This window comes from Xenopus tropicalis, chromosome 4 (genome assembly GCF_000004195.4).
Source record: "Xenopus tropicalis strain Nigerian chromosome 4, UCB_Xtro_10.0, whole genome shotgun sequence".
Lineage (NCBI taxonomy): Eukaryota > Metazoa > Chordata > Amphibia > Anura > Pipidae > Xenopus > Xenopus tropicalis.
The window spans coordinates 147,563,045-147,581,789 of record NC_030680.2 but is presented as its reverse complement, the minus strand read 5'-3'; the positions used below and the strand labels follow the sequence as shown (position 1 = coordinate 147,581,789).

General features: G+C 44.4%; 1 protein-coding gene across 1 annotated transcript in view; it reads right to left on the bottom strand.

The window, feature by feature from the left end:
- c3orf67 (chromosome 3 open reading frame 67) overlaps positions 1 to 18,745 on the bottom strand; it is a 157,930-nt gene that overhangs the window by 135,710 nt on the left and 3,475 nt on the right. The window contains exons 2-4 of the mRNA XM_002935046.5: positions 17,635 to 17,715; positions 14,967 to 15,056; positions 14,298 to 14,391 (exon numbers count right to left, since the gene is read on the bottom strand). Coding sequence (XP_002935092.3) covers positions 14,298 to 14,391; positions 14,967 to 15,056; positions 17,635 to 17,655 — 205 coding nt within the window. The 5' untranslated portion in view covers positions 17,656 to 17,715. The remainder of the gene's footprint in view (positions 1 to 14,297; positions 14,392 to 14,966; positions 15,057 to 17,634; positions 17,716 to 18,745) is intronic.

Here is an 18,745-nt window from a genome sequence, read left to right as displayed (position 1 = left end):
GATAGCTGCGTTTTGCAAATTTTTCACAGTTTCGTGAATTTTTTGCCGAAGCAAAACAGAACAGATTAAAAATCATGCAGCAAAAAAGTCGCAGAGACAAAAAAGTCACCAAGACAAAAATGATTTAGAGACAAAAAAGTTGCTGGGTGTAAAAAAAAGTCCCCCACTTTTTTCATTTATCACTATAAATTCTGAGCTTTCTGGATAAGGGATCCCTTACCTGTATCTGCAAATGACAGTATGTATAGCAGACACTTCAGTTAGGCCTGGAGGAGCAGGAGAATATTTCTACACAATGAATGATGTTGGGGGCTACAGGCTGTGTGCCTTGGGCCACAAACTCAGAGGTAAAATGTAAATGAAGAAAACAGAAAATATCCCCAAAGAATATTCCCTTTAAACTGACACTTTGTTAAAATTATGTAGCGCGCCGAGCGCTTTATTCACTAATGAGTTTATTATGCGCAGATGGGCCGCGGCTTCTCCATATAAATGACTCGCAGTATATTTAGGTTTGTCGTTGTTGGTGGGAATATACACGGTATGTTATGTGTAATGATTCCCTGTGCATCTCTCCCTGAGGGACACGTGCGTCACAGTCTAATAATAAGCCATTTATAATGCGCGCAATAATTCACTGTGTGTTTAATATGCAGTCCGTATGCGCCCAATTATGCATCTCCATGAAGGCGCTTGGAAGGGAGCGACGGGAAAACGAGAAAGTAAGGTGGAACGATAGATCAAACGTAAGTGCATAAATCTACCCCTTCCCTCCGCCCACTGAGATGTAAATGGCACATTAATGTGGGTAGAAACTGCCCTACCTCCTGAGCCTAGGGATTAACAGGCAAAATGGTGTTTTTTCTCCCCAATTTAAGAAAACTGTTGCAAAAAAGGCCCATAATCACCCCCGGCAGGGCATTCCCCAACCCCCTCACTGCCCTCACCGTGAGGAACCCCCTACCCAACATCCCCCGGCAGGGCATTCCCCAACCTCCTCACTGCCCTCACCGTGAGGAACCCCCTACCCAACATTCCCCGGCAGGGCATTCCCCAACCCCCTCACTGCCCTCACCGTGAGGAACCCCCTACCCAACATCCCCCGGCAGGGCATTCCCCAACCCCCTCACTGCCCTCACCGTGAGGAACCCACTACCCAACATCCCCCGGCAGGGCATTCCCCAACCCCCTCACTGCCCTTACTGTGAGGAACCCCCTACCCAACATCCCCCGGCAGGGCATTCCCCAACCCCCTCACTGCCCTCACCGTGAGGAACCCCCTACCCAACATCCCCCGGCAGGGCATTCCCCAACCTCACTGCCCTCACCGTGAGGAACCCCCTACCCAACATCCCCCGGCAGGGCATTCCCCAACCCCCTCACTGCCCTCACCGTGAGGAACCCCCTACCCAACATCCCCCGGCAGGGCATTCCCCAACCCCCTCACTGCCCTCACCGTGAGGAACCCCCTACCCAACATCCCCCGGCAGGGCATTCCCCAACCTCACTGCCCTCACCGTGAGGAACCCCCTACCCAACATCCCCCGGCAGGGCATTCCCCAACCCCCTCACTGCCCTCACCGTGAGGAACCCCCTACCCAACATCCCCCGGCAGGGCATTCCCCAACCCCCTCACTGCCCTCACCGTGAGGAACCCCCTAACCAACATCCCCCGGCAGGGCATTCCCCAACCCCCTCACTGCCCTCACCGTGAGGAACCCCCTACCCAACATCCCCCGGCAGGGCATTCCCCAACCCCCTCACTGCCCTCACCGTGAGGAACCCCCTACCCAACATCCCCCGGCAGGGCATTCCCCAACCCCCTCACTGCCCTCACCGTGAGGAACCCCCTAACCAACATCCCCCGGCAGGGCATTCCCCAACCCCCTCACTGCCCTCACCGTGAGGAACCCCCTACCCAACATCCCCCGGCAGGGCATTCCCCAACCTCACTGCCCTCACCGTGAGGAACCCCCTACCCAACATCCCCCGGCAGGGCATTCCCCAACCCCCTCACTGCCCTCACCGTGAGGAACCCCCTACCCAACATCCCCCGGCAGGGCATTCCCCAACCCCCTCACTGCCCTCACCGTGAGGAACCCCCTACCCAACATCCCCCGGCAGGGCATTCCCCAACCTCACTGCCCTCACCGTGAGGAACCCCCTACCCAACATCCCCCGGCAGGGCATTCCCCAACCCCCTCACTGCCCTCACCGTGAGGAACCCCCTACCCAACATCCCCCGGCAGGGCATTCCCCAACCCCCTCACTGCCCTCACCATGAGGAACCCCCTACCCAACATCCCCCAGCAGGGCATTCCCCAACCCCCTCACTGCCCTCACCGTGAGGAACCCCCTACCCAACATCCCCCGGCAGGGCATTCCCCAACCTCACTACCCTTAAACTGAACTTTAATCGTCTGAGAGACAGCTTTTATCCAAGAGCAATTATGGCTTTAAATATGAAACAATAGAATGATATTTTCTATTATTATGCCACTGCTTTGAGTTGTTGCTTGCTTCTTTTAAAATCTTGTTGTTTACTATGTGACAATGACAATAAAGATACAGGTATATTCCATTCTATTCTATTCTTAATGAGGCAAAATTATATTTTCATCCCTTGAGTTAAAGGAATACTATCATGGAAAAACATGTTTTTTTCCCCAAAAACGCATCAGTTAATAGCGCTTCTCCAGCAGAAGCATTTTATGCGTGGGTCATGTGGGAAGACAGGGTGGTATCAGATCCAGTACATGTGCTGTATAGAGACGTAGGCTATTAGTGATTGTAGGGAGTGTGTGGGGGGGGTATAATATTATATCTCATAATATACTGTAGGTAATGTTTAACACAAGGAGAACACTACACAACTGTGCATTGAATTGCATTGAATTGTAAATAGCTTACAACTTACATTGTCAGGGGGGTTGCATGCAATTAGTTTATGTGTTAACAACAGTATAAAACATCAAAGCCACCTTTTGTGGAGGAGTGATTTCACAGGAAAAGTTGGATAAGAGAGCCTGGATGTTTGGACTTTGCAGACAGTTAGGATTGAGGGACAGCCGTGTAACATCTTATGTTGGTTCCCTATGCTTCTATTTTATGTAACTGTACATATGTTGTATATTGTTCATTGAACAAGGAATAAATATATTTTTCTATAAATACTACGAGCCTAAAGATTATCATTGTACCCCTAAACACACAAGTGAGTTGGCACTTGTCTTAATAGTTTTATACTGCTAAACTGGTAAGCAGTACCAGTAACCACCTCCGACATATTGGGGGCTCATCTGGGATTTTTATACTGCTAAACTGGTAAGCAGTACCAGTAACCACCTCCGACATATTGGGGGCTCGTGCTGGATTTTTATACTGCTAAACTGGTAAGCGGTACCAGTAACCACCTACGACATATTGGGGGCTCGTCCGGGATTTTTATACTGCTAAACTGGTAAGCAGTACCAGTAACCACCTCCGACATATTGGGGGCTCGTGCGGGATTTTTATACTGCTAAACTGGTAAGCAGTACCAGTAACCACCTCCGACATATTGGGGGCTCGTGCGGGATTTTTATACTGCTAAACTGGTAAGCAGTACCAGTAACCACCTCCGACATATTGGGGGCTCGTGCGGGATTTTTATACTGCTAAACTGGTAAGCAGTACCAGTAACCACCTCCGACATATTGGGGGCTCGTGCGGGATTTTTATACTGCTAAACTGGTAAGCAGTACCAGTAACCACCTCCGACATATTGGGGGCTCGTCCGGGATTTTTATACTGCTAAACTGGTAAGCAGTACCAGTAACCGCCTCCGACATATTGGGGGCTCGTGCAGGATTTTTATACTGCTAAACTGGTAAGCAGTACCAGTAACCACCTCCGACATATTGGGGGCTCGTCCGGGATTTTTATACTGCTAAACTGGTAAGCAGTACCAGTAACCGCCTCCGACATATTGGGGGCTCATCTGGGATTTTTATACTGCTAAACTGGTAAGCAGTACCAGTAACCACCTCCGACATATTGGGGGCTCGTGCGGGATTTTTATACTGCTAAACTGGTAAGCAGTACCAGTAACCACCTCCGACATATTGGGGGCTCGTCCGGGATTTTTATACTGCTAAACTGGTAAGCAGTACCAGTAACCACCTCCGACATATTGGGGGCTCGTCCGGGATTTTTATACTGCTAAAGTGGTAAGCAGTACCAGTAACCACCTCCGACATATTGGGGGCTCGTGCGGGATTTTTATACTGCTAAACTGGTAAGCAGTACCAGTAACCACCTCCGACATATTGGGGGCTCGTCCGGGATTTTTATACTGCTAAACTGGTAAGCAGTACCAGTAACCACCTCCGACATATTGGGGGCTCGTCCGGGATTTTTATACTGCTAAACTGGTAAGCAGTACCAGTAACCGCCTCCGACATATTGGGGGCTCGTCCGGGATTTTTATACTGCTAAACTGGTAAGCAGTACCAGTAACCACCTCCGACATATTGGGGGCTCGTCCGGGATTTTTATACTGCTAAACTGGTAAGCAGTACCAGTAACCGCCTCCGACATATTGGGGGCTCGTGCAGGATTTTTATACTGCTAAACTGGTAAGCAGTACCAGTAACCACCTCCGACATATTGGGGGCTCGTCTGGGAATTTTATACTGCTAAACTGGTAAGCAGTACCAGTAACCACCTCCGACATATTGGGGGCTCGTCTGGGAATTTTATACTGCTAAACTGGTAAGCAGTACCAGTAACCACCTCCAACATATTGGGGGCCCATGCGGGATTTTTATACTGCTAAACTGGTAAGCAGTACCAGTAACCACCTCCGACATATTGGGGGCTCATCTGGGATTTTTATACTGCTAAACTGGTAAGCAGTACCAGTAACCACCTCCGACAGTGATCACATAGGCAAACATTATTTAGCGGTTCAGTAAACTAAGGGGCACATTTTTGAACTATGTATGTTTCATTTGTTCTTGTCAACAAATGGGCAAAAATACTTCTAAAGAGCAAGTGAGCCATATTCTATATATATATATATATATATATATATTCACAGAGAAGATGATAAAAGGCCACATCAAAAGGAGACAGAGAAAGAGCTGCAGATGGTGTCCCTGATGTGTTGGGTTTCTGACATATAAATGATCCCATTGTCAAGGAAGAAAAATGCTCTATCAGTGTAACCTCTCAAATCACCTCTTCTGGAATGCGCTGAATTGAAACCGACATTACAGTCCCCGCTTTTCACCAGTAATAAACTCCTGGGGATTCTCAGCCTTGTTATTTACTTCATTCATTTCATGTCACAGATGGGAATGGGACTGCGGGATTGTGTCGGACTTCTCACCGTGGGCAGTGAAGAGGGTTATGAGATATACTCTTCTCCTCCACTCCAACCTCTCTCATTCTCTGGGCACAAATGAACTCATTTACAAACATAGGGGCTAAATTGGTCGGTTGCTGTGCGAAACTGTATTTGTGCAATTTAGTAGCAAAGTAAATCGGCCCTATGGAAAGACAGACAGCAAGACAGACAGATACGCTGCTCGCCCAAAGCAACTTGCATATTTGATAGGAGCCCCTGGTTTTCCATGTGATCTGGGAACCTTAGGGGCACATTTAGTAAAACTCTAAAGCTGGCCATATTCGGTGCATGTATGGTGGATCGACAAGGTGACCGATATCGGCAAAAGCCTTGGATATCAGTTGTCTCGTTGATCGGGCAGGACAAAAGCTGCATTTAGGGCTCAATCGTCAGATACGGGTAGAATTCCTGTTGTTTATACCTCGATTCAGCCCTGAACGTCAATGGAGGGTATGAACGATAAATGGTCTCAGGAAAGATTCATCATTTCTTTATTTTGAAAAATTTAACAAAACTCACTTCCTCGAATGTCTGACATTAACAAAGAAAATCCGAACTTGGAATTATATGTTCATGGAGCTTCTTGGTAACTTCCAACATCCTTTTATTATACAAAAGGGGGGTATATGGCACCCGGCATGAGAATAATATTTGCAACGATTTCAATGACCATATGCCGCTAAAGGCCCCGTTCCGCTCGGTGAGATCGCCAAGTGAAAGGATCTTCACCCGATATCCCCACCTACGGGTGGGCGATATCGGGGAGCGTGTAGGTAAAAAAAAAATAATTTGATTGTTTGGCCCTGGGGCCAAATGATCTAATTATATTGGTGTCAATGGGGCAGTCTGAATTTTCTAGCCTAGTCGATCGATATCTGGCCAATTTCAGGCCAGATATCGGTCAAGCAGGCCCCTCGTTTCTGCCCCTACACGGCCCAATTAGCTGCCGAATCGGTCCGAGGGATATTGGCAGCTACTATCGGCCCGTGTATGGGGACCTTTAGGTATTGCACTTTTAGGTAATACTCATACCTGCCACATTAAGAAAAGAGTGGACATACTATGAACTCTTTTGCCCAAAAGTCAAAATAAGGAGACCACAACTGTGGATGGTGAGTTTGCTGAGTTAGTGATAAGGGCTATTATTTTGCTAATTGATACCAGACAAGGAGTGGGACTGCTCTGTTCCTGGCTCTTACCACTCTGCTCTCAGTTGCCCGGCTATATAAGCTACATGATACTGAAAAGCAATATATTTCAGTTAAAGGAGTCGCCTAGATATATGTGAGTCTGTTTATTGGGTGACTGAATGGAGAGATAGCCTTGAAATGAACTGAAATCTGAAAGTTTGTACTTAGCTCCTTTATCTAATGTTTCTCTTGTGAACTAGTTTTCTCTTGAGGATTGAATGTGGAGTTTTTTCCTTTTGTTTCTGTCCCTTCAGACTCTTACTTGGACCTGTATTTGATACATTGAATTTGATGAGTTCTTTGGGTTCTCTACTCTATTTATTACATGTGCTTTTGTTACTGTTGCACTTTATTATTGATGTACTTTATACATTTAAAAGTACCACCCATTACATATGAAAGTAACAAAGCTTCTATTGAGACGGTGGCTGGAAGGCTTTGTTGGGATTTGAGTCAGGAACCTTATCCACTGGGCGAGCTGAGCAGCTAGCAGGCCTTTCCAGTCTGTTCCCAGCAGCAGCCTGATGGGTTGGATGGGGTCAGCCAATCAGGGCTGACCCTGACTCATAGTTACATAGTTACATAGTTACATAGGGTTGAAAAAAGACCAGTGTCCATCAAGTTCAACCCATCCAAGTAAACCCAGCACACCTAACCCACACCTACCAATCTATACACTTACATACATAAACTATAAATACAACCACTAGTACTAACTGTAGATATTAGTATCACAATAGCCTTGGATATTCTGATTGTTCAAGAACTCATCTAGGCCCCTCTTATAGGCATTAACAGAATCTGCCATTACCCCATCACTAGGAAGGGCATTCCCCAACCCCCTCACTGCCCTCACCGTGAAAAACCCCCTACGCTGCTTCAAATGGAAGCTCCGTTCCTCTAATCTAAAGGGGTGACCTCTGGTGCGTTGATTGTTTTTATGGGAAAAAAGAACATCCCCCATCTGCCTATAATCCCCTCTAATGTACTTGTACAGAGTAATCATGTCCCCTCGCAAGCGCCTCTTTTCCAGAGAAAACAACCTCAACCTCGACAGTCTAACCTCATAGTTTAACCCTTCCATCCCCTCTCCAGCTCATTAATATCCTTCTTAAGGACTGGAGCCCAAAACTGCACTGCATACTCAAGGTGAGGCCTTACCAGGGACCTATAAAGGGGCAAAATTATGTTTCATCCCTTGAGTCAATGCCTTTTTTATACAAGACAGCACTTTATTTGCTTTAGTAGCCACAGAATGACACTGCCTGGAATTGGACAACTTGTTATCAACAAAAACCCCTAGATCCTTCTCCATTAAGGATGCCCCCAACACACTACCATTCAGTAGATAGTTTGTGTTTATATTATTCCTACCAAAGTGCATAACTTTGCACTTATCAACATTGAACCTCATTTCCCAGTTTGCTGCCCAGTTTTCCAATTTTGTCAAATCGCTCTGCAAAGCGGCACATCCTGCATGGAACTTATAGTTTTGCACAATTTAGTGTCATCAGCAAAAATAGAAACAGTACTCTCTATGCCCCCCTCCAGGTCATTAATAAACAAGTTAAAAAGCAACAAGATATATAAGCCAAGCCCTCCTCAATTCCTGATTATTGGTCTTGGTACCTGAGCACTGGGGCACATCCCTGGCTCTGATTTCTGCTCCAGTCCTATTCTTGCTCAGTTCCTTTGCTAGTCATGCTTCAGGTCTGTCATTGACTCTTTGCCCCCTCCGCCCCACTCTTTCCTCTCCCGAATTCCTTGTCCTCTCCTCTAATCCTTTGCCCCTTCTGTCACATTCCTTCCTGTCCCAGACTCTTCGCCCTTTCTGCCCGTTCCTGCTTGTTGTCCAACTTGCTTCTGACCATTGGCCTCTCCTTTCAGACCCCTCTAGTCTATTGGCACAATATCAGTCCTCGCCCGAAGGACTCATCCTCCATGCACACCCATTACAGTGGTATGGGGTAGGCACCACTTCAAATATCTATAGTGCTACAAGGTCTTAGGGTCAGGAGGGTCTCCCATATTTCGGTCAGTAAACTGAGATCTCATGGGGACCTATTCATACATTCAGGGTGGTCCGCCACAGTTAAGGTGAAGTGGGCACATTGTAATATTTTTGCATTTTTTTGCATTAATATCTAGAAAATAGATCATTTAGTTATGTGGTTCATATTGGCTTTTAATCAAGCTCTTTAGCAATTATCCTGCTCATACTGGTGCCATACAGTGAGGAAGACTTGGTGTTCAAGGCCCCCATTGCTTATTTATATTTAAGATAACTGTAAGAGTTTCAATCACTACAGTCTTTGTATAAGACTTTTAGATCATTTGTGATTTTTTTTTCCAATAAGCCCCGAAGCAACAACATGGACCATAATCCTTATAACGAAGTGTTTCAATTATGTATTATATTGTTATGAGCAATTCATCTGAGAAATAGACCAACATTCTAAGAATTTCCTTATCACCGGGGAAAAGTTATGATAATTTCTGCCAAATGATGAATTGCACAAACCATTTAGTGTGTCAAGGAATGTGAGAAAATATGAACACACGCTTGTCAGACTGCTGGAAACACTATATTTCGTAATAGAGACCGGTATACTTTCTATGTGGGATTCAAGGAATAATCTTTCAGAATGGCTTTTAATGTTCATAATGATGAATAGCTGGCCTTTTCCTTTAGACGTGTTTTAGAGTCTGGAGTCAAAAGGGTAATTTTCATTGTATTTGTTGGACACTCAATGGTATAAGAGAAATGTGAAATGCCTTTTTTATATACTGAAGCTAGTACTAACAATCTATTTGTTAAGTCTTGTCAGGGATACTGTAACAGACTAGTGCCCCCTAGGGAGATACTTAAGGTAGCCCCAGTATGTGATATCCGATCTTGTCTTATAGTGTATTTCTCATGGGACACCAAGGTAGGGGTGACGACTAAAGGTGCCCAAACACGTTAAGATCCGCTCGTTTGGCGAGGTTGCCAAGTGAGCGGATCTTCTCCTGATATCCCCACCTACGGGTGGGCCATATCGGGCAAATGTAGGCTAATTCGATCGTTTGGCCCTGGGGAATTCTAATGGCGGCAATGGCACAGTCGGTTCGGGCACCGCATCAACGAGCCGATGCGGTCCCCGATCCGACTAAATCTTTTAACCTGCCCGATTGATATCTGGCCAATTTCAGGCCAGATATCGGTCGGGCATGGCCGTCGTTTCTGCCCCTACACGGGCCGACTAGCTGCCGGAAGGAACCGATATCGGCAGCTACAATCGGCCCGTGTATGGCCACCTTAAATCTTAATTTTGTATTTACCCCAAAAGGGTAGATGTGTGTAAGGATTAGAATTAGGGTCAGATCCTCTACTCAGTATAAGCCTGAGAGATAAACTCTTCCAAGAAGTACGTTTGGGTGTTAGCACCCCCTCACTGTACAAGGGTTTACACTTACTATTGATTAGTTACGTACAATTCTCAGAGCAGTTGTACAGGATCTTCTCAGAAAGTAAAGGCTCTGTCAGATTGTGAGGAAGTCAGTAAATAAGGGTAATCCAGCAGTAGGGGGAGATCTACTCATTTGAGCTAAGATCTACCAAAAAGTAAGTTTGGGGTTAGTCCTCCTTGGATTAGTTGTCAATTACTGTAAAAGTACAGGGTCTCCAGTTGCCAATGATGGGTTAGTGGTGACTCTCACTACAGATACTGTATATAGAAAGTAAAAGTGAGTTTTATTATACTGGTTACCTAATATTAAAGGGGAACTCCACCAAAAAACAACTTTTTGAAAAGTAAACACAATTTCATGCAACTTTGCAATATACAGGTACATCAATTAAAAAAATATTCATGATCTTTAATGTAATAATCTGGTTTGGAACAGTTCCCTAAGCCCCGCCCTCTGTTCCCTAAGCCCCACCCCCTGTTCCCCTGCTGATCTGGCTGGCTACTTTGCGATTCAAATAAAATGTAACATTCGTCGCCTGTCCTCAGCCTGCCTCCTCCCAATCCCACAATCCCCTGCTGCACATGTGATAAGGAAAGAAACATCCCAGTGCAATGCATTGTGGGTTATGTAGTTCCTGCATGCTGTCTGTAAGCTGTGGGGAAGTGTTTTAGTCCCTCCTCCCCTGCCAGGATTTCAAACGATACAGTTGTGTGGGGCTTTTTATCAGATTTTGATTTGGAAGTAAGAGTTCCCCTTTAAATGTAGCAAGTACTAAGTTTGGGGTTAGGATCCCCTAGACCACATTAGTGTATCCTATGCCTTTGATCCTTCATTTTCATATCCTTATGATACTACAGTACGCATCAAATATCATATGGGAGGGGCTAGGAGCAATTCCTACCTCTCATTAGCAAACCTTCCTAACGAGCAGTAAATGTTAGCTACATGATCATTCCCATTAGCATAAAAGCAGCCTGTAGAATTGAAAAAATGATCATAATGTTATAAGTCAGACAAAAAAAAACCCCTCAGCTAAATCCAAGAAAATATTTGTCATATGTCTCTGTAACTGTTTAATGGGAGCGAATGCGGTTACATGATTAATATGTATGAGTGCTGGTACTTACGGCGCATCTGCCTGGAGAAAACAGCATTCATCATAGGCTGACATTGTAAATAGGACAAAGAAAACTTTCCCGTTAGAAAACACTAAATAGCATTGAAGTCGAGGGGGAAGGAGGGGAAATGTCAAAGAACCCCAGAGATACAGGTTCGGGGTCCCTTATCCGAAAAACCCTTATCCAGAAAATTCGGAATTACGAAAAGGCCATCTCCCATAGACTCCATTATAAGCAAATAATTCTAATTTTTAAAAATGATTTCCTTTTTCTCTGTAATAATAAAACAGTACCTGTACTTGATCCCAACTAAGATATAATTACCCCTTATTGGGGCAGAACAGCCCTATTGGGTTTATTTAATGGTTAAATGATTCCCTTTTCTCTGTAATAATAAACAGTACCTGTACTTGATCCCAACTAAGATATAATTACCCCTTATTGGGGCAGAACAGCCCTATTGGGTTTATTTAATGGTTAAATGATTCCCTTTTCTCTGTAATAATAAAACAGTACCTGTACTTGATCCCAACTAAGATATAATTACCCCTTATTGGGGGCAGAACAGCCCTATTGGGTTTATTTAATGGTTAAATGATTCCCGTTTCTCTGTAATAATAAAACAGTACCTGTACTTGATCCCAACTAAGATATAATTACCCCTTATTGGGGCAGAACAGCCCTATTGGGTTTATTTAATGGTTAAATGATTCCCTTTTCTCTGTAATAATAAAACAGTACCTGTACTTGATCCCAACTAAGATATAATTACCCCTTATTGGGGCAGAACAGCCCTATTGGGTTTATTTAATGGTTAAATGATTCCCTTTTCTCTGTAATAATAAAACAGTACCTGTACTTGATCCCAACTAAGATATAATTACCCCTTATTGGGGGCAGAACAGTCCTATTGGGTTTATTTCATGGTTAAATGATTCCCTTTTCTCTGTAATAATAAAACAGTACCTGTACTTGATCCCAAAAATGTAATCTATAAAGGCTGGAGTGGGCAGATGTCTAACATAATAACCATAACACTACTTCCTGCTTTCAGCTCTCTAAGCTCTAAGTTAGTCAGTGACTTTGGGGGGGGCATACAGGACATAACTGTCAGTTAGTTTGTGAGCCGGCAGGTAACATTCAAATGCAACTAACTGACAGTTATGTCCTGTATGGTCCCCCCTAAAGTCACTGACTAACTTAGAGCTTAGAGAGCTGAAAGCAGGAAGTAGTGTTATGGTTATTATGTTAGACATCTGCCCACTCCAACCTTTACTGGCTAACTAAGAGGTTAGAGAGCTGAAAGCAGGAAGTAGAGTTCTGGCTATTATGTTAGACATCTGCCCACTCCAACCTTTATTGATTACATTTTTGCCTAACTAACTATACTAAAAACATTTTTTATTTTGCACAGTCTGTCTATTTTACCCAGTTTCATTTTTACACTGAACTGTTCCTTTAATTCAGAGAATATTCATGGGTGCAGGCTGCAGGCCACAATAGATCCCCGTACCCATTAATTGCACTCTGGTGCACAAAGACCTGCGTTCCCCACCGTCCAATGAATACAGTGCTGCCTGCATTTAGTAGTGATGTAATCATGAGGGGCTCCCTCACCCCACAGTGAATACAGTGCTGCCTGCATTTAGAAGTGATGTAATCGTAAGGGGCTCCCCCACCCCCCAGTCAATACAGTGCTGCCTGCATTTAGTAGTGATGTAATCATGATGGGGCTCCTTCGCCCCCAATTGAATACAGTGCTGCCTGCATTTAGTAGTGATGTAATCACAAGGGGCTCCCCCACCCCCCAGTGAATACAGTGCTGCCTGCATTTAGTAGTGATGTAATCATGAGGGACTCCCCCACCCCCAGTGAATACAGTGCTGCCTGCATTCAGTACTGATATAATCATAAGGGGCTCCCCACCCCCCAGTGAATACAGTGCTGCCTGCATTCAGTAGTGATTTAATCATGAGCAGCTTCCCCACCCCCAGTGAATACAGTGCTGCCTGAATTCAGCAGTGATGTAATCATAAGGGGCTCCCCCACCCCCCAGTGAATACAGTGCTGCCTGCATTCAGTAGTAATGTAATCATAAGGGGCTCCCCCACCCCTTGTAAATACAGTGCTGCCTGCATTCAGTAGTGATGTAATCATAAGGGGCTCCCCCCCCCCCCGTGAATACAGTGCTGCCTGCACTCAGTAGTGATGTAATCATAAGGGGCTCCCCCACCCCCAGTGAATACAGTGCTGCCTGCATTCAGTAGTGATGTAATCATGAGGAGCTTCCCGACCCCCCAGTGAATACAGTGCTATCTGCATTCAGCAGTGATGTAATCATGAGGTGCTTCCCCACCCCCCAGTGAATACAGTGCTGTCTGCATTCAGCAGTGATGTAATCATGAGGTGCTTCCCCACCCCCCAGTGAATACAGTGCTGCCTGCATTCAGTAGTGATGTAATCATAAGGAGCTTCCCCACCTCTAGTGAATACAGTGCTGCCTGCATTCAGTAGTGATGTAATCATGAGGAGCTTCCCCACCCCCCAGTGAATACAGTGCTATCTGCATTCAGCAGTGATGCAATCATAAGGGCCCCCCCCCCCCCCCCAGTGAATACAGTGCTGCCTGCATTCAGTAGTGATGTTGGAACAGGGGAAGCACATATCCCAATTTAATTCCATATAGATCCAATAGTTAAGGGTATTTGCTTGTGTATTTGCTGCCAATGGCGGTGCAATCTGTTACTGGGATAGAGAGTCTGCATATTAGCATTCATGTACTGCCCCACACTCTCCCCTTGTACCGCTGCCTGATGGATTATAACACGAGAGTGGGAAACTAAACCACTTTATATTGGCGCCGGCAGCAAACAAACCACACTTGACTTTACTGTCGGGACATATTTATTCACAATGCAGAATTCTGATGAGCGAAATCATTGGCGGGAAAAAAAAAATGACACTGGAATAACTTCTCTATTAACACAAGAACAAGTAACCGGGGCTGCAAAAAGCCGCCCGTAGCAACGGCAACATTTTAGGATTGGATCGTAAATTGTTGCCTGGTCGCTATGGCCTTATTACCTTAGCAACCAGGGTGTGTGTTAAATGTAATAAAATGAAAACTATATAGGGGAGGAATATACTCACGGTTATGGCGGCTCTCTTTGGGCAGCTGCATTTTGTTGGTCTGGCTACTTCCCTCCAGTACAAAGACAAAACTCTTGACTTCTTTATCGAAGTCCTTGGATATAAACAGAAAGAGACAAATGAGAGTCAGATATCCCCCAAATCATGAAAGAAAGGAAACTCGCCACCTGGAGTATATGTTATAATTGCAATTGGTCTTCATTTTTTATTATTTGTGGTTTTTGTTTCATTCATTCAGTTTTTGTTTAGGAACTCGCCAGTTTGGACTTTCAGCCGTTATCTGGTTGCTAGGGTTCAAATTAACTTAGCGACCAGGGAGAGGTTTGGATGAGAGACTGTTATATGAATAGGCGAGGGACTGAATACAAAAATAAGCAATAAAAAGTAAAACATTAGTGATAAAAGTGTAGCGTCACAGAGCAATTGTTTTGTTGCTGCCGGGGTCGGTGACCCCCACTGGAAAGTTGGATAGATTAAGAAGAAGAAGGCAAATAATTAAAAAACTATAAAATATTAATAATAAAGACCAATTGAAAAGTTGCTTACAATGGGCCATTCTATAAGATACTAAAAGTTAATTTAAAGATAAACCACTCCAATAAAATTTGCTGGCACACTTGATCTAATTGTCATTGGTAGATTCTGTAGTAGGGGGGGTAGGAATGGTACCTTCCAGATTGCGGACTGTCGGCCAGAAAGCTTCCATTTGGCCGTTGGATCTTTCCCTTGTGCACTGAAGATTTCCACAAACGCACCTCCCTATAATGGGAAACAGAGGAAATGTGAGCTCAGCGGAATCCATAGGGGTCCATAGGGTAAGTACATCAGCAATAGCATAGTACATTCAGTGCAAGATGATGGGGCAAAATAACAGCCCCCCGAGTTTGCTCATAGCCTGTACAGAAAGATACCATAAAACTATGGCACATAGGGATTCCCCTGTACTAAGCACAATTCAGCAGGAACAGCCCCCTAAGTTTGCCCATAGCCTGTACAGAGAGATACCATAAAACTATGGCACATAGGGATTCCCCTGTACTAAGCACAATTCAGCAGGAACAGCCCCCTAAGTTTGCCCATAGCCTGTACAGAGAGATACCATAAAACTATGGCACATAGGGATTCCCCTGTACTAAGCACAATTCAGCAGGAACAGCCCCCTAAGTTTGCCCATAGCCTGTACAGAGAGATACCATAAAACTATGGCACATAGGGATTCCCCTGTACTAAGCACAATTCAGCAGGAACAGACCCCTAAGTTTGCTCATAGCCTGTACAGAGAGATACCATAAAACTATGGCACATAGGGATTCCCCTGTACTAAGCACAATTCAGCAGGAACAGCCCCCTAAGTTTGCCCATAGCCTGTACAGAGAGATACCATAAAACTATGGCACATAGGGATTCCCCTGTACTAAGCACAATTCAGCAGGAACAGCCCCCTAAGTTTGCTCATAGCCTGTACAGAGAGATACCATAAAACTATGGCACATAGGGGTTCCCCTGTACTAAGCACAATTCAGCAGGAACAGACCCCTAAGTTTGCTCATAGCCTGTACAGAGAGATACCATAAAACTATGGCACATAGGGATTCCCCTGTACTAAGCACAATTCAGCAGGAACAGCCCCCTAAGTTTGCTCATAGCCTGTACAGAGAGATACCATAAAACTATGGCACATAGGGATTCCCCTGTACTAAGCACAATTCAGCAGGAACAGCCCCCTAAGTTTGCTCATAGCCTGTACAGAGAGATACCATAAAACTATGGCACATAGGGATTCCCCTGTACTAAGCACAATTCAGCAGGAACAGCCCCCTAAGTTTGCTCATAGCCTGTACAGAGAGATACCATAAACTATAGCACATAGGGATTCCCCTGTACTAAGCACAATTCAGCAGGAACAGCCCCCTAAGTTTGCTCATAGCCTGTACAGAGAGATACCGTAAAACTATGGCACATAGGGATTCCCCTGTACTAAGCACAATTCAGCAGGAACAGACCCCTAAGTTTGCTCATAGCCTGTACAGAGAGATACCATAAAACTATGGCACATAGGGATTCCCAGCTACTAACGTACGAGGGTAATTACCAATCTGCCCTATAACTGCCCCAATATACAGCATGTATGTGAGTTAAAGGGAATTTTCCAAGCTGCAGTTATGCCAGTCGGGCACAGTGCGGGCAGTATTCCGGCACAGTAAGTACATAGCGCGCCGGTATGGATGATCACATTACAATGACTAATGTGTTTTTACTGCAGCAGGAAAGCAAGAGGCACGTGCGTTTAAAGGAGCAGCGCATCGATTCCTCCTGTTTGGCTGGGACACGCACATTTTTGTGTTTAATGCTGAAATTTAATATGCAGCGACTTCAGTTCAGTCAAACTTACAGCATTTTTTTTGTGTGAATTTAATATTACGTTATGCCGAGGGCACCGCGATCTCATTGAGTAGGAAATGACAGAGTATGGTGCGTCCCTTCTATTTCTCCCTGGTTATTAAGCCCCTGTCTCCCATGGTATTGCTCATATAAACTTTCTATAGAAAATCCTTTATTCTCTTTCCCAAGCAATTTACCTCTGCAGTCTCACAATATCCCTCTTTCTTCTCTGCACTCTGATTAACTCTACCCAGGGCGCTTTGTACTGCTCTCAGATAGTCTCATAGAGATGAACTGTAATTCTTATCCAGGGCTGTGTTTGGGGTGGGGGTGAGAATAATGGAACTTTGGGCCCAGCTAAGCAGCCTTGTGCCTTTATATGGGCACAGAACCCCTCAGTGACTGCTAATATCCTTATCATTTACAGTAGGGGGTACATTATCCCTTATAATACATGAGTGATACTCAGAGTTCCCTGTATAACTCAGCCTGCAGCCTTGTGCCTTTATATGGGGGGCACAGAACCCCTCAGTGACTGCTAATATCCTTATCATTTACAGTAGGGGGGTACATTATCCCTTATAATACATGAGTGATACTCAGAGTTCCCTGTATAACTCAGCCTGCAGCCTTGTGCCTTTATATGGGGGGCACAGAACCCCTCAGTGACTGCTGATATCCTTATCATTTACAGTAGGGGGTACATTATCCCTTATAATACATGAGTGATACTCAGAGTTCCCTGTATAACTCAGCCTGCAGCCTTGTGCCTTTATATGGGCACAGAACCCCTCAGTGACTGCTAATATCCTTATCATTTACAGTAGGGGGTACATTATTCCCTATAAATATAAATACTGGAGTTCTGCATGTATGTCTTGGTTCAGGCACCACCCCCAATGACAGCCCTATTTATCTCTTTGCAATGGAACAAAAAAGACAAAAATCTCATTACCTGATACTCATTTTTAAACATGCTGAGCACTGGAGGTTTAGGGTAATATCTGATCAGTTGGGTCTCCCAGGGATTGTGTTTCTGCAAAACATAAACATTATACAGACATCAGATCAAATTTCAGAAATAATTTCTTCATGAAGATGGCTATTAGACGACTTCTTCTAACTCCTTTCCAGCTTTCTATTGGGGGTCACTGACCCCAGCAACCAAAAAACTATTAGTCTGTAAGGCTACAATTTTGTTATTATTGTTACTTTTTATTATAGGTATGGGACCTGTTATCCAGAATGCTCAGGACCTGGGTTTTTCCAGATAAGGGATCTTTCTGTAATTTGGATCTCCATAACTTAAGTCTGCTAAAAATCACTTAAATATTGAATAAACCCAATAGGGCTGTTCTGCCCCCAATAAGGGGTAATTATATCTTAGTTGGGATCAAGTACAGGTACTGTTTTATTATTACAGAGAAAAGGGAATCATTTAACCATGAAATAAACCCAATAGGGCTGTTCTGCCCCAATAAGGGGTAATTATATCTTAGTTGGGATCAAGTACAGGTACTGTTTTATTATTACAGAGAAAAGGGAATCATTTAACCATGAAATAAACCCAATAGGGCTGTTCTGCCCCAATAAGGGGTAATTATATCTTAGTTGGGATCAAGTACAGGTACTGTTTTATTATTACAGAGAAAAGGGAATCATTTAACCATTAAATAAACCCAATAGGGCTGTTCTGCCCCAATAAGGGGTAATTATATCTTAGTTGGGATCAAGTACAGGTACTGTTTTATCATTACAGAGAAAAGGGTATCATTTAACCACATAAACCACTGTCTGGTTGCTAGGTTAAATTGGACCCTAGCAACCAGATAGGTGCTGAACAAAAATCTAAATAATTCAAAAACCACAAGTAATAAAAAATGAAGACCAATGGCAAATTGCCTCAGAATAGCACTCTCTATATCATAACCCAACCCCCCCCCCGGGTATTTCTATCCTATGACTATCCTTCCATTGCTGGGGTGTTTATGTGCCGCTGCCCGCACTTTCATTACACTGAATGATCCGACAATTCAAGTACCTGGGAACTGAGGCAGAAAATTACA